Here is a 26250-nt window from a genome sequence, read left to right on the forward strand (position 1 = left end):
ATTCAGCCAACTTTGATTTGGAGCTCACTCAGTGCTGAGCTCTATGGTTGCACAAATGAGCTGGATATTGTCCCTGCCTGCCACATTCTGTTGGGAGACATAGACAAGTAATCCCCTGAACTACAGTGTATTCAGTCCTCTAAAGGACCAGTGTAAAGGTTCCTCTGTGTCTGGAGGAGGGATTGTCTACATATTATTGATAAAATGAACAAGATATCCAAGAGGAAGGGTGAACAGATGTGGGCCACAGAGAATGAGAGGACTTTGCCAGGCAGAGGAGGGGCAGGGGTTTTGGGCAGTGGTAATAACAGCCCCAGCAAGCAGGAGCCTCCCTTCCTCTCTTGGGAGCAGGTGTCCTGGAGGGTAGATGTGGCCACCATTAAGTCCTTCCCTAAGCTGCTTTTCAACATGAAAAGGGAGCTTTTTCTGATGGTACATTTTGCAGTAAGGAATCCAAAAGAGATGATTTTGACCTTTGTCTCAAGTCTTGTCAGATGTGTGTCCTCTGGCCTTTTTAGCATAGAATCTGGCAATGAGAGGTGCAGGGCTGCATAGTGAGGCTGGTACATAGATATGGCGCCTGCTGGGAGGGTTCAGTGGCCGCTAAAGGGACTCGTGCAGCTCCTTTGGCTTTGCTTTAATGATTGTTCTGAATGTCGTCACATTTGCCACTTGTGTGGACACTATTGGGTGCTCTTGCCATCTCAGATGTAATTATAAGAAGAAAAGAGTGACTACTAGGTATACCTGGAGGGGACATAGGAGAGTATAAATGCTAAGAGTAGAATCTGTGTTACAACTGCAGGAAATCAGACAAAACCCCTTCCTTCCACCCATTTGGTTCAGTGCAGTTTCCATAGACAGTGCTTAGCGGATAGTTCTGTTCACAGGGGCTGAAGCTGAGGCTCAGGTACCCGGCCTGTGAGGTGGGCTGGCCGGGGGCTGGTGGGCTTGCTTGTGGCCACACATCAGGTGAGTGGCAGAGCTGCGACTTGAACCCTGATATTCTGCCTCCTTGCATGGTGGTCCAAAGAAATGTAAACTGGGCTCAAGAAATGCCACAGGGCCTGGTGTGGTGGCTCACATCTGTAATCCCAGCACTTTGGGAGGCCTAGGCAGGTGGATCACCTGAGGTCAGGAGTTCAAGACCAGACTGGCCAACATGGCAAAATCCTGTCTCTATTAAAAATATAAAAATTAGCCAGATGTGGTGGCACATGCCTATAACCCCAGCTACATGGGAGGCTGAGGCAGGAGAATCACTTGAACCCAGGAGTCAGAGGTTGCAGTGAGCTGAGATCATGCCACTGCACTCCAGCCTGGGTGACAGAGCGAGACTCTGTCTCGAAAAGAAAAAAAAAAAAAGAAAATGCCACAGGCCTCTCTGCAGGCCGAGTGTTTTCCTGCCCATGTGCAAATACTGGTGCTGAATGGGAAGCTGCTAAAGGGGTCTCCACCACTGATTTAGATGATTCCAAGGAAATCATCTCACACCAGCAGGTAGCTGGTGTTAAGTGAGTTTATAGGGCTTTGTCATCATGGGGAGCAGGAAAGATCCGCCATAGGCAGAGAAGGCACTTTAAGCTAGTCTGTGGTGTGGAAACCTGGAGTACTGAATGCTGACACTGACAGGGCTGTGAGTTTGAATTCCAGCTCTGCTTCTTTTCAGGGCTGCACCTCCCACACCCCAGCCTTAGTCAGAGGATGGATGTGATACAGTAAACTCCAAAGGCATTCATCCCCTTGTTCCTCTTTTCATCCTTTGGGTACAATTTGATTATCTCTTCAGATTCCTTCCAGCTCTAGTTTAAACACAAACTATATATATATAAATTTATATATTTATTTATTTATTTGAGACAGAGTCTTACTCCAGCACTCACTCAGGCTGGAGTGCAGCTCGACTCACTGCAACCTCTGCCTCCCTGGTTCAAGGGACTCTCCTATGGGTATGCACCACCACGCCCGGCTAATTTTTGTATTTTTAACAGAGATGGGATTTTACCATGTTGTCCAGGCTGGCCTTGAACTCTTGACCTCAGGTGATCCGCCTGCCTTGGCCTCCCAAAGTACTGGGATTACAGACGTGCACCATCATGCCTGGCCTATTTTTAATATACATAGGGTCTTGTCGTCACCCAGGCTGGAGTGCAGTAGTGTGATCATAGCTTATTGCAGCTTTGATCTCCTGGGCTCAAGCGATTCTCCCACCTCAGCCTCCTCAGTAGCTGGGACTACAGATGTATGCCACCATGCCTAGCTATTTTTTTTTTTTTCTTTTTGAGACGGAGTCTCACTCTGTTGCCCAGGCTGGAGTGCAGTGGCCGGATCTCAGCTCACTGCAAGCTCCGCCTCCCGGGTTTACGCCATTCTCCTGCCTCAGCCTCCTGAGTAGCTGGGACTACAGGCGCCCGCCACCTTGCCCAACTAGTTTTTTGTATTTTTTTAGTAGAGATGGGGTTTCATCGTGTTAGCCAGGATGGTCTCGATCTCCTGACCTTGTGATCCACCCGCCTTGGCCTCCCAAAATGCTGGGAGTACAGGCTTGAGCCACCGCACCCGGCCTATGCCTAGCTATTTTAAAAAGAAAGAAAAATTTGTAGAGATGGGGTCTTGCTATGTTGCCCAGGCTGATCTTGAACTCCTGGGCTCAAACGATCCTTCTGCCTCAACCTCTCAAATTGTTGAGATTACAGGTGTGAGCCACCGTGCCTGACTTAGGTGCTCTTTATAAGCCAAGAAAATTTGCAGGTACTAGAAATCCTATTATGAGTTTCATCACTCAGACTTAATGGTGAAGGCTCAGGAGATGTTCCGGCAAAGAGTTGTTAGATGCTGTTCAACTCCTGAGCTGCTCTGAGGCCTTGTAGTTCCACTGCTCCTATGTAGATTTGAGATGATTACATTCTACAACCAGGCTTATGGGTGTCATATTTCCAGAATTGAGGTACTATTGGAACAGATGGGCCTTGCCAAGATCATCTCGCACATCTTGATTTATGGAAAGGATTTTGCCAGATGGACTTGGATAAGAAATTCAGATTAGAAACCACCTTTCTAACACCCGTTAGAGTGTTTGAGTAAAATGTCCTGCCATTTGAACTCAGAAATGCACCTGTCTGTTTCCAGTGACTGGTTTAATGGTCTGCTAAGAGGGCCGGAGCCATTTGCCTTGGCGTTTACCCACAGGCAGCATGGCTATATTTAGCCAGGCCACAGGTGAACATCTGAGACAGGTCCCGCTGCTGCTGAATACTGTCCTCAAAGCCGAGCGTAGGATACAGTTTACTAAATGCTACATTGGGCTTTCATTGCCCCAGTGTTCAAGTCACAAGGCGGTCTTGTGGGATAAAATACGAGTGATCAGAGTCTCAAAGGCCCCTGCAGCTAAGAAGAAAGTCAGATCATTTTGAACTGGTTGGATACAAGATAGGTTTTGTCATCTTTCATTTTAGGATTGTGACTGGGTTTCTTATTGCCTCTGATGCAGGCAACCAAAACCTGATCCCATCATCAAGGGGTCAAGGAGCTTTTAAAATGAGGAAGCCATTTCTGGTTCCATTCTCAGCTTCACCAGCCCCAGACTTTTCATAGGCGTCTATCCTGGCAGGTCCTGCTTTGGGCAGGACTCTGTGGCTGAGCAAGAAGGATGGAGCCCAGCCTACAATGGCTGAGGCGGTGCCTTTTACAGTGTGGCCAGAGGGCAAAGCAGTCAGCTGCCCCGTACCAGTATCTGGCTGTGGTCTACCTGTGAATGCACACCAGCCACAGATGTTTGGCCGTTTCACCTCTTGGACTAGCCTGTAAAACCTGAAATTGCTTGAGATTTTGCTCAGCCCAAACAGCAGTTTCGAGAAGGGGCTGTGGATGTTTCAAGATCTCCAAGATCATCAGAACCTCTTCCTGGGTAGGAGAGGATGTGGAAAACGTCAGTACTAAATATTTAACGGGCACGCTGGAAGCATTTATGAAAACTGATGCTCTGAGATTCTGTTTAATGTCTTGGGTGGGACCTGAGTTTTGACTTTTTCAAAGTTCCTCAAGTGATGGTAATACTAATACACAGCCAGGATGGAAAAGCACAGCTGGGGAAACTGCACAAGTAGGACTTGGCTGAAGATGAGACTTTGACAGTAGAGGAAGAGGAAAGGGAGGCCTCAGCTTGTTCTACTCAAAATAGTGGTGAGGAGACTTAAGAAAGGAAAGAAATGGAACAAGCTTCTTTAAGTGATAAGCCTCTCATGGGCTACTTAGACTAGGGGATGAGTGGTGAATTATTTTGAAAGTGAGAAGAACAGGTTTAGTCATAGCCATTAGCATGTTACTTGGCAGGAAAGTAAATATTAGGCTTAAATCAAGTCTGTATCAGCCCCCTCCAGGGGCCGAAGTTGGGGGTTTTCAGCTTTTTGGAGGGCACTAGCAGCGTCTAATTCTAATGAGGTGAACTCATAAAACAACAAATGAATATGGACGTGACAACGCAGCCTACCCCCTAAAAATAATATTCTCATTGAAATAAACAATTAGGCAGCAAGGTAAAAAGAAAGTAAATGACATGCATAGCCCCACTGTCCAAAAATCACCTCTACAATTCCTTCTGGACATATCTAGATAGAAAATAATAATTTTATACAAATGAGATTCCACCTGATTTTTTTTTTCTCATGTAACATTGTGCTGTGGATCTCTTGCCACATCAATAAATACAGGCCTACATCAGTTTTAAATAGTATTTCATTATATGAATGAGCCATTTTCTAATCCATCTCTGTTGATGGACATTTAGGTCATTTCCAATTCAAAGCTATTAACAATGAGATAAAGCATCCTGCACATGTGCGTCTGAGATACGCATCCTGCTGTGGTGACATTACGTGGCTACCTAGCCAGGAGTGGAGATGACAAAGCCCCACAACCCACATTCTCCCATTGCACTGCCCCCAGTGTATTGTGTTATAAATCATCTGTTATTCGCTTTTGTGTTTCCTTATCCCCCTCCTCCCACACAGTCATAATGGCCTCTTTGGTTAGGTGTGGAGTACACTGTCTAGGTGGAGTCCTGCCCCTCCTCATTATTAGACTGTGCAGGGCGCAAGTGTGTCTGAAAGCCCACTGGCAGTCAGCAGAATGGCCTCTGACTGAGTAGCTCGTGAGAAGCCCACTCTGCTTGTATCACCCCAGCCGTCTTTCTAGCAGGGAAGTTTCAGCATGCATTAGGTCCACATAAAGTGATGGGAACAGTCCCTACTTGCCTCACTTTCAAAAATAATTTATATTTAATATTTATTTCTCAAGAATCTAACAGGGGCCTTCTGGGTGCCATACCTTGTGCCTGGCACAGGAAACAGTCACAATTAAGTGCCCGGTCCCTGGCCTCCAGGAGCTGACGTCTGCACAGAGGCGCTCAGTAGAATACTCCTAAATGCAGTTCTCCATGGAAGTTAAGTGGCTGAGGCTCCTCAAGACAGCAGTATCAATGACTTTGACTTCATAGGGAAACTTTTATATGAGGCAAATGGTTTTGTAATCTCCTTAGATAAGACTGAAGCAGTTCTTTTGGTCAAAGCTAGAGGAAGTTAAAATGCCCTCATTGACCAGAGCAAAATGATCTTAGGCAAATCCCTGCCTGCCTTTGCATTTGCAGTGTGGCTCATTTTCCTGGCGAAAGAATAAAGGGGTTGTGAATTTTAGTTCTGTACTTCAAAGAGTTTAGGATGACAACCTCAAGACCAGTGCACGATGAGAAATTATTGGTATCCTAGATTGTACTTTTTGCTAGATTGATGGAGACCTGGAATTCTTGGAGAAGATTGGCTGTAACTTGAGAAACTCAGAAGGAAAAGGCAGTTGGTGGCTCTGCTGATCAATTAGTTAAGGGATTTTATGTTCTTTCAGGCACCACTTTGTAAAACGTCCAGAAACTAGGGAGTCCCCTCCACAGAAAAATGCACATATATGCATAAACATTGACGTTTTTTATACCATCCCGAGCAGTTTGCAGATTCTCAGCCTAAAAGCCCATGATGTGATCCAAACCCTGGTTTTTATGGGTAGGATTACTAAGGTTTTTAGAGGTGGGTAACTGTGAGAGCTGAATAACCTTGCTGATGAACTATTCCTAAAGAAACTGTTTTTTCTTTCTTTCAGCACTGGCTGGATCATGCCAAACCCATAAAAAAGCAGATGAAAAGTAAGTAAGCAGAATTTAGCCCACTCATTTCTTTCTTTTTTTCTGAGAGTAAACTCCTTTGCCAGTGTTTTGAGGTGTTACGTTTTCATTAGAACTTGGAAGCATTTTAAAAATCAATTCAGTATTAAGTGGACGATTTTTAATTTCTTAAGGCTAGCCAAAGATGAGAGTTTAAAATTTGAATAAAAGTGTTTAGTGGATATTGAAAAAACCGACTGTGCTCTCATTTGAAATCAGATGCCTCTGCCAGTGAGCACTGATTAATCTGCTATTCAGAAACTCAGCTTTATACCTATTATATCTACTTTCTAATGAATTGCAACATAGTCTTAGAGGATGAGAGAATAGGAGGGATCTTTGATAGTCTGCTACAGCTTTCTCAATGTACAGGTGTGGTAACCACATTTTTTAATGTTGTTTATGCTTGGGTAATTTTTAAAAATTCATATTCTCTTAAAAGTGCTTTAAAGTGTTTTTAGATAACAGAACACTTTGCATCACTTTCCTTTAGCCCTTGTACTTTGTACTTTGTAAAAACTAGCTGTCAGTTTGGAGTATTGTGGCATCGGGGTGAAAGTAAAATGTCAGCTTTTAGGTAATCCATCTAGATCACTAGGGTTTTCTCCTGGAATGAGGTTACTAGCTAAACTATCTTAGTCAACACAAAAGTCCATCTGTCTCAGTTTTCCCCTGACGAGGATTGAAAAGAATTGACCAGGGTTGCGTGCCCAGTTATGCTGTCCTGATGTCGTGCTAGATGTTACAGATTTAACGTGCTTTTCCTTTTGTCCATCCTGTGATCTTCAAAACTGGGGGAAAAACATCTTCAACCTTCCATCTCCAAATGTTTAGTTGGACCTGCTTATGCTTTGCACTTTCGAGTTAAATACTATTCTTCAGAACCAAACAACCTTCGTGAGGAGTTTACAAGGTAGGCCACGACGCGGAACAATCTCCAGCCCAGCAGTGCTTGCCTTACGTGTCATTTATGACTCTTCTCAATTGTGGATTTGCCTCTCCTTCTATCTGCCGTCTTTCTATTTCTCAGCAAGAGTTATTAGTATTTTTCCAGTGCTTCTGTATTCCGTTAAAAATCCACAACTTTGCTTAATTTGACATTTTTTTCTGAGTGAATAGAAATTGGAAGATACATTTTCTTGTCACACCTCTATTTTCTTGGACCCTGGATAAATTGATTGGTTGCTCTGTGGCGTTTTATTTTTATCTCAACTACAAGAAGGGAAGGCAGATACTGGAAAAGCTTTTCTCAGTCCTAAATCGCCATCTTATGTTTTAAGGGATTGCAAAATACTCTCTTGATTGTTATAATACAAAGAACCCTCTTTAAAAAAAAAAACATAGTAATTGCAGCAAAGTTGTTAAAATCCCTTCATGTTATCTTTTAGCTCCCCTGAATTTCTTTTTCTTTTCTTTTCTTTTCTTGTTTTTTTTTTTTTTTTTTTTTTTTTGAGACAAAATCTTGCTATGTTGCGTAGGTTGAAGTGCAGTGGCATGATCTTGGCTCACTGTGGCCTCTATCTACCTCCTGGGTTCAAGTGATCCTCCTGCTTCAGCCACCTGAGTAGCTGGGATTACAGGCGCAAACCATCACGCTCTGCTAATTGTTGTATATTTGATTAGAGACAGGGTTTCGCTGTCTGAGACCAGGCTGGTCTCAGACTCCTGACTTCAACTGATCTGCCGCCTTGGCCTCCAAAGTGCTGGGATTACAGGTGTGAGCCACCGTGCCCGGCCCGAATTTCTTTCATGTTTTGTTTGCCCATGTCTATGTCTTAGACTTCAGAAACAGGAAAGAAGAAAAAAAAATTTGAGTAACATTTTAAATGTGGAGTTTCCCTCTAGCCTCTCTTGCATCAGTGAAATTCTCTACAAAGTCTTTTCCTGCTTTTGATATCCCCAGAGCCTCCTTGTCATTGTTTGTGTGATGGAGTGTAGTGGTGACATGTAGGCTGCTGGGTGGTTCTTAGGGAGATGACCCATGAGTAATGCCTTAAAGACTGACTGGTTATCACCATTTCCCCTGGGGCTTTTTTTTTTTTTTTTTTTTTTTTTTTGAGACAAGGTCTCGCTCTGTCACCCAGGCTGGAGTGCAGTGGCATGATCACAGCTCACTGCAGCCTCATCCTTCCAAGTTCAAGTGATCCTCCCACCTCAGCCTCCCTAGTAGGTGGGACCACAGGTGTGTGCCACCATGCCTGGCTAATTTTTTGTATTTTGTAAATAGAGACAGGGTTTTGTCCTGTTACCCAGGCTTCTGCTGGGCTGCTATGGTTAGGTTTTCCTATAGGAATCAAGAGTTCTGGCCATGTTAATATTGTGTCTCTTGTGAGATGACTATGCAAGATGGTATCCTGAGTTCAGAAGTGAAGTTCAGTGGTGGCCAAGCACCAGTCAGGAAGCAGGAACATTCTGGAATGTACTAGAACCTTCACCATGCCTGATCTTGATTTCTGACAAACAGTCTGTCTAGTGTTGCTCCTCAGAGTCCTCTATGAATGCTGCTTCTAGCTGTCATCAAAGCTGTTGTCTTTTAACCCGGGTTGTGTGAATCAGAAACACCCGGGAAGCTTTTGAACAGCTCAGATTCCTAGAGGCCACTCTTGTGTGTAGGATTCTGTTTCCATAGGTAGGGAGCAGAGCACAGGCAGGTTTGGTATTTACAAAACATTGTGAGTGGTTCTGATGCCTACATCCTCCTGGTATTAAAAAAAAAAAAAAAAGATACCCCTCTTATTTAAGCCAAGACATTTATTTTTTACCTGAGTAAACCCCATGCGTGTTATTTGCTGGCTTCTTTCTCATTTTTTGTTACCCCTCTAACCATTTGCAGTCCAGTGCCGGGATTTTTCTTGTTTCGTGTGTGCGCGCGCGCGCGCCTGTTTTGTGTTTTAAAAGAGTCTGCAGTTACACTGCATCAGGAGAAAAGAATCCCCAAGCAGTTTCTGACTAGAATCAGCTGCAGACTTTTTGTTACAATCCATGGCAGCAGATCTGGAATCAGCTGGTGGAGCTGGCTGAGAGCCAGACCTTGCGGCCCCACCCTGCCTGTGTTATTGGACATGTTGCATGTCCATGTGCCCTGTTCGGCTCTCTTCTCCAGCACCGAGGGGGTTGTGGAGGCTGTCATTGGACCGTGCCGTGTATCGTGTTTCATCCTACAAGTATCTTGCGAGTTCCCCACATGCACTCACCTTCCTAGCTAGGTTCTGGGATGTCTTCCTGGAGACCCAAGAGGAGATGCTTCCACCAAAGTTCTCATTTGATTTGGACTCCTATTTTACAATACAAAACTCCATGCCGTGTGTGGGGTGGGGTTTGCAATGGGAAGCTGGGGATTGGGAGCGGCTGGGAAAGAGTTACCCTCTATTGACTTTTGTATATGTTTGTCAGGTACCTGTTTGTTTTACAACTCAGGCATGACATTCTTTCTGGAAAGTAAGTATGTTTTTGTTCTGACTCTTAACCCAGGATAGATCATAGTATATTTCAAAATAATTCACTGTTTTAACTCTTTTACCCTTGTTCCCTTTTCAAAATTCAAAAAAAGTGCACCAGGCATTGTAAAGTGAGTCTAATACTTGTATCACTGTCATTATCATCCTATTTTAAATGATTACTATATGGCTTGAAGCATTTCCAAGACCATTTAATATCTGAAGTGATGTGTATTTGGGAATAACTCTCTCCCTGATCACATCACTGTCCCATTCATAATGGCTTTTGTCGTATTTGCAAGCAAGATATGTTATTAGTATGTATACACTTACAAGTATTTGGACAGTCAAAAAGTGTCATTCATCACCATCTGCATATAAGAAATGGAAAGAGGTTATGTTCTGATTCCAATAGAAAGTTTTAGACATCTCATCTCACTTCCTTTTCTCCTCTTAAAAATGGCTTTATTTACTAGGCCTCTGGCAACACACAGTGATCATTGAGCACAAGAAGCATTGGCACTGAAGTGGTTGATTTCGCATGCAGTATTAATTTACCGTAAAGATAGGAGGTTTCAACAGGCATAGCTTTTATAACTGTGTCATTTTTCAGCATCTGTATTGAATATTTTCTATTACATGAAAAACTAAGGCTATATTGAGTCTAAAAAGTAACCCCTGCTATTGACAAGAATACATTCTGATTTTGAATATAATCTGAAGGAAATTTAAAATGTAATTTCCGAATTTGCAAACTCTCTATAGAATATGTGCTATAAAAACCTCAGTGAAATGTACTCCATAGACCAATAGAACAAGTAGATTGTACAGTGTATACATTTGCCTTATTCAGCCATGCAATACAGACCTTTGGTTGGTGTGTGTATTATGAGTGTGTGTACTTTTTTTTAAATCCTCTCTCTCTCCATACTGTGCTCCTCATACTAAAGGCTGTGTAACTCTAGAAATTGTCCTCGGTTTGGAAAAATATTAATGGCAACACCTTGCATTTGTATAGTACTTTGTAGTTTACATGCAGTTTAGCCTGCTTTGTACTTCAACGCAGAGTGGTGTTCGAGTCCCAATATTGCTCCCTTCCAGCTGGATGACCTGGGGCAAGAGCCCTTAACACTGAGTTCCTCATCTATAAAATGGGAGATGGTTCGGGGGAGCCCACTGGCAACACCCATCCTAAAGGTTTACAAACTTGATGCATTGACCAAATTGGATAATATAAATGAAAAGGCTTTGAAAACTATGAAGTGCTATACCAATGTATGTCATTATTATTTTTCTAACCAAATTTGAAATATTACGTATGAATGAGATCACTGAATCTGCAGTAGTACTCCTCTATGGCTATGCCTTAGATAGACTTAGAATGCTGAGTATATCCAGCCATCCTGGCAGTATTCGATATAGTGTCTCTGTGTTTATTTTTAACGCTATGACCTTGTTTCAAGAAAGATTTGAAGGCAGCTTTAAAAGATGCAGATACTATATCAAGATAAAATAAATTTAAAATATGTTTAAATATAATAAGGCAAAGGGAACACTTTTCATTCTGTTTTCCAAACTTTTCCATTCTTGCCAAATTCAGTAAAATTGTACACGATTGATAGAAACTATATCTACGTTGGGTTATTTTGCCCTATGATGAGAATCGACTTTGGGAAATTTGTAGTGCAAATCCGCTTGTTGCATTCTTTAGTGTAGACAGCAAAAATATAAACTAAGAATACAAATCTAAATATCGCTACCTCTTGAAAAATGATTTTAATGACATTTTATATGGTTGTGAGTACTTAAGTTCCTATTTTGAATTAATTTCATTTTTTTTTTCAAGATTGAAATGCCCTTATGAAACAGCTGTGGAGTTAGCTGCTCTCTGTCTACAAGGTACGTTAATCTTTAGTAGTAATTAGCATTTTAATGTTACTGCTTTTTATTTCAACAAATGAGTGTCCACAGTATACCAGGCCCAGAGCTTAGCTTTGGGGATATAAATGAATATGACATGGTCTCTGTCCCCAAGTGGCTTGCAGTCCAGTGAGGAGGGCAAGGAGTAGCAAGGACTGCAGTGCAGTTCCTTCAGGAACAGAGACATGCAGGAGGTTTGGACAAGGGAGGCCCATTGTGGGGATGAGAAGACCATGAGTCAAGGAACCAAGGCACAAAAGTGCAGAGAGGTTAGCAGCAATTGAATGGTGCTGCAGAGTGAAGTTCAAGAATTTGGACAGGTGGATGACCTCGGGCCCCATTTAAAGAGAAAGAATTTCATGCAGTCAGTAGTGACACCTTTGAAAGCTCTTAAGAGGCAGCAGGCCTGGCCGGATATGCACTTTAGAAAGGCCACGTTGGCTGTATGGGGAGAAGGGATTGGAGCAGGACCGAGACTGGGACTGGGAGCCCAGTGAGGAGGTGCTGCTGTAACAGAAGGGAAAGGAAACTGACTAGGGCAGGGTCTTGCACGCACATACACACACACACATACATACACACACACACACACACACACACACACACACACACACACACACCAGGAAATAGCATTATAGCATTGGCAGTACAAGGAGAAGTAATTGGTGATTAGACTTAGGTGTTGAGGGAGGAGTTTGAGATGATTCTCAGGCTGTTTCCAGGGATGGATAGAGGTTAGAAGAGGTGAGCTCCGGTGGAGGAAATGGTCTGCATTGGGCCTCTTGGCTAAGAGGTTCTAGAAGCTCCAGCAGGTTCTTGAGTACCTGAATCTGGCTCGCTCAGAGAGGTCAGGCTGGAAGCATTAATGTCAGGGCTGGCGGGGTGCAAAGGGTATTCTTGCATGTGAGTGGGAAGTGGATGGTAAGAGGTCTGCCTACATGATTGTCAGTGTTGGCCGTTTATCTGTGTGATGCCCTGGCGGTTTGTAGTTTCGGATGCAGAAGAAACACTTGCTAAAGTCTCTAGCACTAATTAAGAGAATACTAATGTGTAACTGCACATCGGGATTTCATTAGTACATCAGATAGACATATGTTGTGCACTCGTTTGCCAATGTGTTCATCAGCTTCTACTGGATTATGGATTATGATATATTCATTCATCATTAGCAATTATTTATGAACACCATAATGAGAATTGACTTCTCACTTTTGTGTTTGGCCAGTTTTTAAAAGTGGAACTGAGAGGTTTTTTCAAATTATAAAATTAGTACATACTTATTACAGAATATCAGGACAGCAACACACCAATCAGACAAGTAGAAGGAAGGAAAGAACCCGCTGTCCTACCAGCCACAGGCAACCAGAATTTCTGTCTGTGAGTTTTGAGTGGACTTTTGAAAATGTGATTTTGATCAGTCATCTGCAAATTTTTGTGTGTTTTTTTACTTGGTATTTTTAGTATGTGTATTTTGTCATGTTTACACTCATAAAGATGGTTTTTAATGACCGTAGGATGCTCCCATGACCTGAAACTTCTATTCCTCAGTCACCTTGTAATTCCTGTTGTCTTGAACTCCTGGCCTCAAGCGATCCTCCCACCTCAGCCTCCCAAAGCACCTGGAATTACAGGCATGAGCCACTGCACCCAGACTCTTAATTCTTATTATCTAATGGGGACTTGGCATGTAGTAGATGCTTGGTAAGTGCAGAGTGAGTTGAATGAATGAGATTGGAGAGATCTTCTCACCCCACCCCCGCCAAGAACTTTAAAGGCAGAGCCTTTAAACTGGTGGTAGAGTTGATGGTAATGTCATCTATAGCCATCTGTGCCAAATACAGTGCTTCCTATGTATTTTTCTGATATGACAGTCTTTATGGCAAGTGCTAATAATGACAGGCATGGCTTGGAGAACATGGCAGTGGCCTCTGCACTCCAGCCACTCACCCACTTAGCAAGCGGCTTTCCTCTACCCTAGAGTTCCTGAGCTGCCAGAGGTCACACCATCAGGCTTGACAGCCCAGCAGTAGATGTCAGGGTGTCATTAATGAGACAAAAGCATCTATGTCAGACGCAAGGCCATTAATCCACTGGAAAGGTTTCCTCTTAAAGCCATTGGCACAATATTGCAAGCTTGTACGTTGTCCTGAAAGATCAGAGGATGAGGTGCACATATTACCATCCCACCCCATTGTAATGAAGCCCTCACCATACTTAACAGAGTAGTGTAGAACCAAAACCTTGCCCCAGAGCTGAGACAGACACAAATAAGGTCCGTTCTCTGTGATCTTTCCTGGAGAAATTATCCATTTGAGCTGAAATCAAAATGTCAGTGTGATTTTAAGATACAATTGTTGGCGGGGCGCGGTGGCTCACACCTGTAATCCCAGCACTTTGGGAAGCCGAGGCGGGTGGATTACCTGAGGTCCAGAGTTCAAGACCAGCCTGGCCAACATGGCAAAACTCCGTCTCTACCAAAAATACAAAAATTAGCCATGCATGGTGGTGGACACCTGTAATCCCAACTACTTAGGAGGCTGAAGCAGGAGAATTGCTTGAACCCAGGAGATGGAGGTTGCAGTGAGCCAAGATCGCACCACTGCACTCCAGCCTGGGTGACAGAGTGAGACTCCATCTCAAAAAAAAAAAAAAAAAGATACAATTATTATGTCAGAAAGAAAGAAAAAGACTTGGCTGGGCATGGTGGCTCATGCCTGTAATCTCAGCACTTTTGGAGGCTGAGGTGGGTGGATCGCTTGGGCCCAGGAGTTTGAGACCAGCTTGGGCAACATGGCAAAACCCCGTCTCTACAAAAAATAAAAAAATTAGCCAGGTATAGTGGTGTGCACCTATAATGCCAGCTACAGACTGAGCTGGGAGGATCACCTGAGCCAGGGGAGGTTGAGGTTCAAGGTTGCAGAGAGCTGTGATCACGCCACTGCACTCCAGCCTGGGCAACTAAGCCTTTCTCAAAAAGAAAAGAAAAGGAAAGGAAAGGGAAAGGACTGAAGACTTAGACACAAGAGGAGGCTCTTGTTACATTGTCCCTCCGTGCCCCCTCTTCCCAACCCCGTTCTGTGAGTAAATGCTACAGCCTGCTTTCCACTTCAACCACAGCTGAGCTAGCTCGTCTGGGACTCTAAGGATCACTAGAGCATCTCTGCAGGTTTGAATAAAAGGAAGGGTTGTGTTTCCTCCTGTGCTTGAGCCTTGAAGACATGTCTTGCTGTGGTTGTCCTCGGTGCCTCCTGAGTTGTGATACAGTGGCCCTGCGGGGTGGCTGTGCTCTTTTGGGAACTAAATTTGTAGTAGATTTAAAAAGTAAACCAAGTAAAAGGAAAAGAAGGGGAGAACTAATAGGCCACTCGTCTGTTGCACGCCTGTGCTCTTGTTTCATTCTTGTAACAATTCCCGTTTTACAAATCAGGCACCGGAGACCCAGAGATATTAAGTGAGTTGCCTGCAGTCACACAGATAGATTATGTTAGAATTGGGATCCAAGCCCTCTTGTGTCTGAGCTGTTTCCACCACCCTCCACGGCCTCCTAGAGCTGAGGCCTGGCTGCAGAGGTTGCAAACTGAGTGAAGTGTTAGTTGATGGGATCTGATGTGTGCAGCACAGGTTCTTAAAGTGTTTTCCAGGGTAGTCACATTAGCATTACATGGGGACTTGTTAGAAAAGCCAGTTCTCGGCTGGACGCGGTGGCTCAAGCCTGTAATCCCAGCACTTTGGGAGGCCGAGACGGGCAGATCACATCACGAGGTCAGGAGATCGAGATCATCCTTGGTAACACGGTGAAACCCCGTCTCTACTAAAAAATACAAAAAACTAGCCGGGCGAGGTGGTGGGCGCCTGTAGTCCCAGCTACTCAGGAGGCTGAGGCAGGAGAATGGCGTAAACCCGGGAGGCGGAGCTTGCAGTGAGCTGAGATCCGGCCACTGCACTCCAGCCTGGGCAACAGAGCGAGACTCCGTCTCAAAAAAAAAGAAAAGCCAGTTCTCAGGCCTGGTTCCAGATCTAGGGATTCAAAAACTCTGGGGGCAGGGCCCAGTGATGTGCGTTTTAACCAGCTCGCCAGGTGATTCTGATGCACACCCGAGTTCAAAAGCCACTATTATAGATCAGTGATTTTTCCAACAAATGTGCAGAGCCTTTAAACTGGCAGCCTGTGACCTGGGCATCTTGTTAAAAGGCAGGTTTTGCTTTCATAGGTCTCGGGTGGGGCCTCAGGGTCTGCCTTTTGGGCAAGCTCACAGCGGATGGCAGTGCTGTTGGTGTGTGGTCCACACTCGGTGTAGCCTTGTGTTAGAGGGAACGCTAGAGGATTCCTTTTCATTCTGGGATCTGCTTTCTGAGCTGCAGGGGGTCGAGGAGAGTGGGTTTTGTCATCATGCCCTGTATCAGGAGGCCACCTGTATCCTCAGGCCCTCCGTCCTGTGGGGGACTTGGCAAGGGCAGCACAAATTGGGCTTCTTGCTCGGATCCCTTGTGTGTCTGCTCCTCCCTCCTTTCTGCACAGCTGTCTCCCTCCCAGGTTCTGCCTGACTTTCCGCAGTTGCTCCTGCAGCCCTCGCACCCCTCCTCCCTGTCTCCCTCCCTCTCTCCCTTTCCCTCCCTTCCTAGTTTTCCCCTGGATGCTGCATGTGCTGAATTCTTGATCCATCCTCTCCAGCACTGCAGACCCTGAGGTGCTGCTCTGACCTACCCTTAACAAGAGCCTTGTTAAATGGATGTTTCTGGGCAGATTCTCATTCCCTGTGATTGCCTTTTATTGCAAATTCAGGGTTCTACCACTTCATGGGGAAAATGTAACTGGGGCCTCCCTGGGTGGGAACAGCAGTGGAGAGAAAGACAGTAATAACTACGATGATGCTGTATCACCCAACAGGGAGGACATTAGAATGCTTCTAGGATTTTGAGTGTACATACGACTACCCAAGTGAGAGTTAAGTCTTCCCGAAAGGAGAGAGTTACACATTAGCAGGGGGACCTGTGCTTTAAAATCATGCAAAATGCCTTTGGACCTGGTTGCAGCAATAACTGAAAGCATTCAATGTCTCCTGTTTTTCTCCCTTTTATGAAACTTACAGCGGAGCTTGGGGAGTGCGAGCTTCCAGAACACACACCAGAGCTTGTGTCTGAGTTTCGGTTCATTCCAAATCAGACAGAAGCGATGGAATATGATATCTTCCAGAGATGGAAAGAGTGCAGGTACCTTGATGCAACTGTCTAGCATTTTGATATATCTATTTTGTCATAAATAAGTGTTGGTTATACTCCTTTATCTACCAGTAGAATTGCTCTATTGATGGCCATAAAACTGTAACTCCAACTCTTCTCTCCTTGTGTCAGTCCTGTTTTTCCAAAGGCCCACATTTTGTCCTTTTTATTGTTGAGAGAGCCTGGCTCTGTTGCCCAGGCCAGAGTGCAGTGGCACTATCTTGGCTCACTGAATCCTTGACCTCCTGCCTCAGCCTCCCGAGCAGCGGGGATTATAGGCATACACCACCATGCCTGGCTCATTTTTCTATTTTTTGTAGAGATGAAGTTTCACCATGTTGTCCAGGCTGGTCTCAAATTCCTGAGCTCAAGTGATCTTCCACCTCAGCCTCCCAAAGTGTTAGGATTACAGGCAGGAGCCACCGCACCTGGCTAGCTGTCTCTCAAGAGATGTGCAGCAAGAACCAAACCACACTCCTTTTCTCTCTCTGCAAACAGAGCCTGGTTCTGATTTGTTTATTGCAGCCAGAGGAGCCACTGCTGTCTTAGTGACACCCCAGGGCATCCCAGACACTCTCACATACTTGCATCTCTGGGACCTCAGGGCCTGAACCTTCTGAAACAAGCACTTTAGAAATACACCCTGTCATATAGGAACATACACATTTGAGACCATGTGTTGTACAGTGTTACATTTCAGGAAATGTGATCGTCATACCTAAATCCAGCAGTGTCGTTTATCCCTTTTGTTTTTTCCCTCCATTCCCCTGCAGGCACCACTTTCATGCCTGCACTACCAACTCCACCCCTCATTCACGGGTTTCCTAAATGTTAACCGTTCCTCCCTCCCATCCCATCTTCCCCAAACACTGCCTCTTCCAGGTCACCCTTGAACTCTGGAGCTTAGCGTGACTTTCTCTTGTCCCTCAGTCATTCTGAAAAGCTTCTGTGACTATTTTAGTGGAAGGTGGCATTAGTCCATTCTCATTGTGTAACACTGAAGCAATGTAAATGTCTGTGGGTATGGCACACCCCACCCACACACTTATACATCCACTGTCCTCCCTGCAGGAAGCCATCATTGGCAGTCTGTAGTCTTTTCCTTTTGCATTTACATATACAACATTGTTTCATTGTTTCCTTAAGTGATCATGTTGTAAGCACTGTTCTGTGCTTCTTTTCTTTCTTTCTTTCTTTTTTTTTTTTGAGATGAAGTTTCACTCTTTTTGCCCAGGCAGGAGTGCAGTGACACGATCTTGGATCTCGGCTCACTGCAACCTCCACCTCCCAGGTTTAAGTGATTCTCCTGCCTCAGCCTCCCAAGTAGCTGGGATTACAGGCACGCACCACCACGCCCGGCTAATTCTGTATTTTTAGCAGAGATGGAGTTTTACCATGTTGGTCAGGCTGGTCTCGAACTCCTGACCTCAAGTGATCCACCCACCTTGGCCTCCCAAAGTGCTGGGATTACAGGCGTGAGCCACTGTGCCCGGCCTGTTCTGTGGTCTTTCTAGTCAATTAACAGTAAGTTCTTGGGAATCTTTTTGTATTACTATAATTTGGTGTCCCTCATTGCTTTAATTGCTGCATAACGTTCCATAGTAAGGCCGTGCCCTTCAGAATCCTGTGGGCTTACAAGTTGCAGTTTACATGTATTTCCATTGGTTTTTCTAAGGGGAAAGAGCCCTGCCCAGGCGGAACTCTCCTATCTGAATAAAGCGAAGTGGCTGGAAATGTATGGGGTAGACATGCACGTTGTCAGGGTAAGAACTGTGTGCGTTTAAGTACTTTGGTTTTACAGTTACTGAAAAATATATGAACATTATGCAAATAAAATAACTTGTGGTGAGGAAACTGTTTTTGCATTTTGCATTCTGCTGTGTGACGACCTGTTAGAACCCTCTACCGATTGTCACTTCGTTTGTTTGTAGGGAAGAGATGGCTGTGAATATTCTCTTGGACTGACCCCGACAGGCATATTAATCTTTGAAGGAGCTAACAAAATAGGCTTATTCTTTTGGTAATTTAGTTTTGTCTAATATTAAAAATGTCTTTTCCTATTTTGTGGTGGAATTCTATGTGATGGATGATTATTGAGGGGTATCTGCAACACCCGGATTCATCCTCAGAGCACGTGGTGCTGCTGTGGTGGGTCTGTGGCAGTTGCACTGAAACTTCTGGATAATCACACTTGAATGAATGTTGTTTTTTTTTTTTTTTTTTTTCAGTCTAAGCTTTAAAAGTAGAAAGGAAGCTGCTATTTGATGTGTAGATGGTTTTACTGCAGATTGTGCTTTTAAAATGCTTTCTCTCTGACTAGGCCTAAAATTACCAAAATGGATTTTAAAAAGAGCAAATTGACACTCGTGGTGGTCGAGGATGATGATCAGGTAGGCCTTGCTCCCGTTTCTTCCCCTTTGCTGTGAAAATCCTGCGTCAGTGTTGCAAATGCCCACTCGAGGCCCTTGTGCTTCCTCTCTAAGGGACGTGAGCAAGAGCACACGTTTGTGTTCCGGTTAGACAGTGCCAGGACCTGCAAACACCTTTGGAAGTGTGCAGTTGAGCACCACGCGTTCTTCCGACTGCGGACGCCAGGAAACAGCAAATCCAATAGATCCGACTTTATCAGGCTGGGCTCTCGCTTCAGATTCAGGTAGGGAGCCATTTCTGCAATACGGATCACGTCTTCTGAAGGAGGGCAACTGTGATTTCTTTCTTGTGTGCGAGTAGAGTGATGAATTTGTGTCCAGAAGCTTAGGTTGTATGTCCCGTCCTCACTTTTCTTAAGGTGAGTCACTGAAGCTCTTTTGATGCTCGTTGATAAAATGGAACTAATGACAAAATTGTTAATAACTGACATTTAGCCAGAGCTGTGCTGTTCAGTACAGTAGCCACTAGCCACATGTGGCAATTGAAGTTAATGAATATGAAATAAATTTTACAATGTAATTCTTCAATATTGCTAGTCATATTTCAAGTGGCCAAGAAGCCACATGTGGCTAGTGGCTGCCATATTAAGACAGTATCGACACAGGACACAGGATCATTGTGAAAAGTTCTGTTGGCCAGCACTGTGCCAGAACTGTTCATATACCCTTAATAAGGTAGGTTGATTATCCCCATTTTACAGGTAAGGAAACCAGGGCCAGAGCTATTACGCTTAATAGTGGTAGAGCCGAGATTCAACCCCGTGAACTCTGGCTGCTAAATTTCTAACTGCTATTGTATTGCCTTTTGCGTGCCAGTGTCCAGAAATTTGGGATGGTTAAGAATGAGAGCACATATCAATGTGTGTGCATGTAACCCAGGGTAGGATTAGTAGATACTTGAATCTGAAAAGAGCCTGCAAACATCAAGAGCTTATTCTGATATATTTTTGCTTATCATCCCAAGACCATTTTTCTCAGAGTGTATGAAAACTTTCTTGGTGTTAAAAATGAGAACAGCAACCTCATCTGAGACATTTGCAGTCAGAATCTATGGGTATGTGTGTGTGTGTATGTGTAAGGCCTGGCAGTATGCATTTAAAATGCACTCCCAGGGTTTTTGAAGCCCATTTACATTTGAGAATCGCAGTTACGATATCTAAAACTTCACATGGTTTCATAACCTCTACCCACACATGGCACATCCCTGAACTCTATTTAAATGTCAAAAGATTTGCTCATTTCAAATATTTCTACTGTGCAAGGAAATGGCTACGAACTTCTGTTTGAAGAATTATTTTGTTTTAAATACTCCGAGGGGTCGGGGGTGGGGTCGGTGGGGGTCAGTGGTGGGAAGACCAAGCTCTTTTTGAGAAACAGTCAAATCCCAGGGTCCTGTGGAGGATGCAGAGGTTACCGGAGACCCTCTGCAGGATGCTGGTGTCTACTCAGGGTGGAGTGAGGCGGGAAGGCCAAGTCAGGGCAGTTGCCAAGGCAGGCTTTTCTCTCCTGGGAGGAAGCTGCCCCAGGCTTAGTCCCAGACCATGTTCCTTTCTGCTCGTCTAGAAGTGTAAGAAGGAAGGGAGTTTGGAGAAGAAGAGGTTGCCCCTTAGAGGCACGCAGAGCAGGTGACAAATGGTGACTAAGAGCAACTGGAATGAAGCAGTTGAGGGGTAGATCAGATGAAACCAGCAACCTCCTGGAATCTGCAGCCAGGCATCACATTGGTTGAAACCCAAAAAGCCTTAGTGAAATCAGTAATGTTTGCCTTGGCAAAGCCTAGTTAAGTGGGTATTAATAACAGTCTTCTAAAACATGGGTTAAATGTCTATGCAGTGTGTTCCGTGAAAAGTTGTTTTATGTGAAAATCGATGTTCTCTTAATGAGATGTTTCAAACCTGCTTGGTTTGTGCAGCCAAGTGGCTGATACCTAAATTGCAGGTTTTGTCCTTTGGTGGAAATATCTGGCCCTGGACTGTAGCCTGGACTTGGCAAAGGAGATTTTATTTCCAAATGGAAGGCTAAATTTTGTGTTTCTTTACCCAAGTGAGTTCAGGCTAAGTTGAAACGTACATTGGAGCTCTTGGAAATAAAAGTGCACTTTCAAAAACATGTAACGTACTGAGATTCTGATATTGATAACACATAAGAAAATATTTACTTCCCAGTGGACGGACAGAATATCAAGCTACACATGGCTCCAGGTTACGAAGAACCAGCACCTTTGAGAGGAAGCCTAGTAAACGTTATCCATCCCGGAGACATTCAACGTTCAAAGGTTGTGTGTTTTTCATTCTGCCTTGGAATTTTACATTATGCTTGAGTCATTTAAGCCCTCAAGGAGCTTGGTCAAGCAGCTTATGAAGAAAGTTCCCGCAGTTCTCCAGCCTGGAGCTTTTGGAAAAATAATCTCAGTGGTGTTCTTTTAATGGGACCTGGCCTCTTCTGCCATCCCTCTGTCATTAGTGTTTCCCTCGGATGTGTTCATTTATTTCTTCCCTTTCTCCATATTTCTTCCCATGTGCCTCTTAGCTTCTTTTAGACCTGGGCTCAAGCCCCGGGACCTCAGGAATATCATAGAGAAACACCTTTCTTGCCTATAGAAGATACTATATCTCCACCATCTTGCAATTTTAAGTGCGGACATCAGGCCCATGCTAACTGGAATTCTGACCACGTACAAGTAGATGAAGAACTTTTAGATACTTGACTCAAGTCCCACAGTCAGTCCAAACTTTCCTCACACTTAAATGTAGCCAGGCCCTAGAATGCCCGCCCTCTTCCCGTTTCCAAGCCCTCTGAACCTTGTCTATCAGTTACAGCTGAGGCCTCATACCTGTATGAGACCTGGAGCACAGGACAACTCAGTCAGTGAATGAGCAAGCCAGGCTCATTTCTGTTGGATCGCAGCCTCCAGATCCCATCTCATAGCTCTTCTTTTTCTACACTAGATTGCTTCCCCACTTAGGATGCCCAGTTAGCACTCAGTGTTGGCTCTTTTATGGCAGAGCCTCTGCACTCCCAGCCTCCTGGCCCCTCCTGTATATGATTTCCTTGTGGCCACTCCATGCATTTTTCTTGGCTCAGGACTTAGTGGGCCTCCATGGGACCTGGTACCTCTACTTGTTCCCTTCTAGAGTCTAACTTCGTGTTCCCCACCATTCTTTCCTTTATGAACCACCAGCGCAATAGCATGACTACCTGAAATTCTTCTTCACTCCCAGCTGCTTTAGTGGAGGAAAAATGCCCACAGCACAGGAAATAGTCCTGCCATTCGAGAGAGGCCAGGGGATGGGAGTGTGTCCAGAGAAGGGCGATGGGTTGATGAAGGGTGGCCACAGTGCCCAGGAGGAAGGGGCCAGAACACTCTCTTTTCTGTTCCGTGAGGAGGATTATGCTCGTGTGTGTAGTCCACTAGGTCAGAGTTGTCCAGAAATAGCCCAGTGTAAGGAACAATTTTCCAAAGATCAAAAGAGCTGTCTCAAGATAGCAGTGTGCTCCCAGCCCCTACAGGTGTATACAGCACAAAGGGAGGGACCCCCTGGTGTGGCTATCACAGAGGGGAGTGGACATCCTGTGGCTTGACCCCACCAGATGGCTTTAGAGATCTTCTGGGTCCCAGGGTCTGTGATTCTCTTCCCGGTCCCTCTTTTCTGTCCCTTATTTCACTGACGTTTTTCCAGCCAGAGTTCTAGCATCTTCTTTATGAGGCTTTTCATGATTTCCCCTGCCACATATATCCTTTTAAAAACAAAATGGAGTGTAATAGGCTAAGCTGTACCTCATCCCCCAGGCTCTGTCCACACAGACCCTCACGGCCGCCCCGAGGCCCCTCAGTCCAGACCCAGGCTTGTATTTCATCCCTGATCACCGTGTGCTGTTTTCCTTTTACCCTCTTCTCTGTATCTGCCTTTCTCTGTCTCTAGACTGGGAACTTCTTGAGAGCAAAGATGTGTCTCTTTGTCCCTGCCTCCCAGAGCGTCCAGCCCTGGGAACCTGCTGAGTGGATGGTTGCTGAGTGAATCAGAGGGAGTCATGGTTTACTCTCCCTGAGGAAAGGAGAAGTAGCCACCGTGCAATTCTGCCTGGGTTGGGGTTGGAACGGCTCTGTGATGGTAGAAGTCTCACGTGGCCATTATCTGTCATTGCATGGTGAAAGTGATAAAGTTCTCTAAGATGTCATAACTTTCTGTTTTTCTTTTACAGCAAGCAACCCGGTGATAGCAGCCCAGCTCTGGTGAGTGTCCCTGAGCTCTAGAGCACAGCTCTCCTATCTAAGGATCGTATTTGTTTACAATGTTGACTTTTTCCTTACTACAATGAAATCAGAAAGTACGTCATCTGGTAATTTTTTTTTTCCCCTTTTTCTGCTGCCTGGCTATTCCATGCTCGTGGCTTTCAATAAGTACACAATATAATGTTCCAAGACAGTTTGGTTTTTTTGGAAAACACAGCTGCTTTATTTGAGTAGCTGCGTGCTTTATGATAACAGTGGGTGGGAAAGGTAGAGGCCTGTGCACAGCACCCTGTGCTCATGGCGTGGCAGGCAGTGCTGGGAGAGGAAGGCCATGCTCGTGAGCTAAAGCTGGATGAGAGCAGATGTTAGATTGCTCAGTGACGTGCAGGTTTTACATCATAGAAGACATTAAACACCTTTACTGAAATTCCTGCAGGAAAAGGAACTTATCACAAGAGTGAAAATTGCCAGCACAGGATTCAGCAAACATTTTCTGTAAAGGGCCAGGTAGTCCATGTTTGAGACTTTGCAGGCTCTGCTGTCTCTTTCACAGCTACTCAGCTCTGCTGTTGTAGCTAGAGAGCCACCGTGGAAATATGTAAATGAGCGAATGTGACTGCATTCTAATAACACTTTACTTATAAATATCAGTGGGCCGGATTTGGCCCAAGGGGTGTGTAGTTTTTACGGGCCTCTTCCCTGGCACAGGTGTCCAGGGTCTTGTCTGTATAGTAGAATGATCTGGTGAGCTATAATTATCTGAAACATCCTCCCCAGCCACACCTCAGGCTCATTGAATCAGTCTCTCAGGGTGGGACTCATATAGCTTGTTTTTAAAGCTGCCCAGGTGAGTCTGCCCGGCATATACCTCTCTTGCTCTCTCTGAAACAACTGCTTCTCTTATATGAGTTTTGGCTTGTTAAATAGACAAGCTGTCATGTGAGAGAACCACAGACTTGCGTTGTTTGGACCTTTGGTCTGAACTTCAGCCACTGGTAGGTAGCCCAGGTTCGTTAGCCTCTCAGTCATCCTGGGCACAGGTCTCCAGGCAGCTGAGAGGGTGGTCTTTGAGATGGACACAGCTTGACTGTGCCATGCACTGTCAGGACAGTTGGCAGAACGTGGCACGGGGTGGAACGGGTTGCAGATACCCCTGTTAGCGAGGAGAGCCCTGGCTGGGGCATCAGGAGCCCTCCCTCTAGGTACCAGCTGTGTTCTAACCCAGCTCTGGAGACAGGCCTTCCTACTTCTGGGCCTCTGTCTTCTTTTTTGCAAATGAGGAGGCTGGGCTAGATCAGTGTTTTTCCAAACTGTTTTACCCTCTGATTTTCACCCTCTAGAAGAAACCTGATGTCAAAGCCCAACATACAGAACAGACAAATGTGGAGGTCCTCTGGATGAGCTGAGTGGGGAGGGAGAGACCAGATTCTGCCTGCTCTTCTGCCACTCCTCCCACCCGTAGCTCCAGGGCACCTTCGAGGAACCCAGGGTTCTAGAGAACACAGCTGGTCCCTCATATGACACAGCCGGAAACTCAACCTCACATCTCTGATTCCAAATCCTACTTTCAGTGTCGTTCTGCCTTTTGTCTCTGGGTTTTGTTCTCAGCATCTGATGAAGGGGCTCGGGGTCCAGTTGAACTGCTTTTTGTCGCCCTCTGCCCCGGAGGGTGGGAGGAGGTTGCAGTATTCTGGATGGGGTTAAGTTGTAGGTCGCTAGATTCACCCCTTTTCTGGGATCCTTCTGGCAGATAGTATGCCACATGGTATCTGTACCTTTCTTAGCCTGTCGGGGTATCTTCCTTTTAATTCTCTGGGGCTTGTAAGTTACAGCCCCAATTTCTTTCCTTTGCTGTCTAAGGTGGTGATTGTTTTGCTTGTTTCTCCCTAATAAAATTACATTTTCCTCCTAGCATCTAGTGGAGATTATATATTGGGAACCAAAACAAACTTAAAAAAAAAAATTCTGCCAAAAAAAAAAAAAAAGCCCTGGTAAATATACCCTTTAGGAACAAATGAGCTAATAACTGCTGTTCGCAGCTGTTCAATTGCTCTTCACAGCCTGTGGGATCCCGGGGTGAGTAGGATTGCTATGGGAGCCGTGGATGAAATTGTGCTCTGGGCTCCAGAGGTACTACTAGAAAAATAGCACCTTGCAGAACACTTAACTTACCTGATGAAGTCCAGCTGGAGGTGATCTGGCCCAGAGCCTAGATCTGTATACTGGTCCTCCTCGAAAACCGGAACACAGAACCATTTAGACCCCAAGCAAGACTTATAACGATGATCTGTTTGCTTCTCAGTGTTGGAGAAGCCAGCAATAACACTTGATTTCAAGCACACCTCCTGGCAATAATGGCTGCCTCCTCTGTCCATATGTATCTATATACACACATTTAAGATCATATCAGCCTTTCACTGTGGCTCATGCCTATAATCCCAGCACTTTGGGAGGCTGAGGCTGGAGGATTGCTTGAGCCCAGGAGTTCAGGACCAGCCTGGGCAACATGTGAGATCCCATCTCTTAAAACAAACAAACAAAAAGATTCAATCGAAATAGGATCATGCATGAGGAGCCTTGAGCCTTTTCTCAGTCCCTCTAAGAGCCAAGTTGGTTTAGCAGAAAGAAGACAGGCTTTAGGATTCTGCAGATGTTGATTCTAGCCCTGGCTCCCACTGACCAGCCAGGCGACCCTGAGCAGGTTTCCCAACTCTCTATTAGGCAACCGTTCCTTTATCTGTAAAATGAGGTGGTCACATTTGTTGACCTCATAGCCTAGTTGTGTGAATTAAATAATAACAG

General features: G+C 44.9%; 1 protein-coding gene across 4 annotated transcripts in view; it reads left to right on the plus strand.

Moving 5' to 3' along the window:
• The window catches only part of EPB41L4B (erythrocyte membrane protein band 4.1 like 4B), a 152707-nt gene that overhangs the window by 48353 nt on the left and 78104 nt on the right, over positions 1-26250 (plus strand). For all 4 annotated transcript variants that reach the window (XM_033237865.1, XM_033237866.1, XM_033237867.1 and 1 more), the window contains exons 3-13: positions 6148-6190; positions 7043-7121; positions 9602-9646; positions 11492-11544; positions 16656-16776; positions 18461-18548; positions 18717-18805; positions 19106-19175; positions 19269-19438; positions 21380-21489; positions 23418-23448. In XM_033237865.1, coding sequence (XP_033093756.1) covers positions 6148-6190; positions 7043-7121; positions 9602-9646; positions 11492-11544; positions 16656-16776; positions 18461-18548; positions 18717-18805; positions 19106-19175; positions 19269-19438; positions 21380-21489; positions 23418-23448 — 899 coding nt within the window. The remainder of the gene's footprint in view (positions 1-6147; positions 6191-7042; positions 7122-9601; positions 9647-11491; positions 11545-16655; positions 16777-18460; positions 18549-18716; positions 18806-19105; positions 19176-19268; positions 19439-21379; positions 21490-23417; positions 23449-26250) is intronic.

The sequence above is a fragment of the Trachypithecus francoisi genome, unplaced genomic scaffold (assembly GCF_009764315.1).
Source record: "Trachypithecus francoisi isolate TF-2019V2 unplaced genomic scaffold, Tfra_2.0 Lachesis_group16, whole genome shotgun sequence".
Lineage (NCBI taxonomy): Eukaryota > Metazoa > Chordata > Mammalia > Primates > Cercopithecidae > Trachypithecus > Trachypithecus francoisi.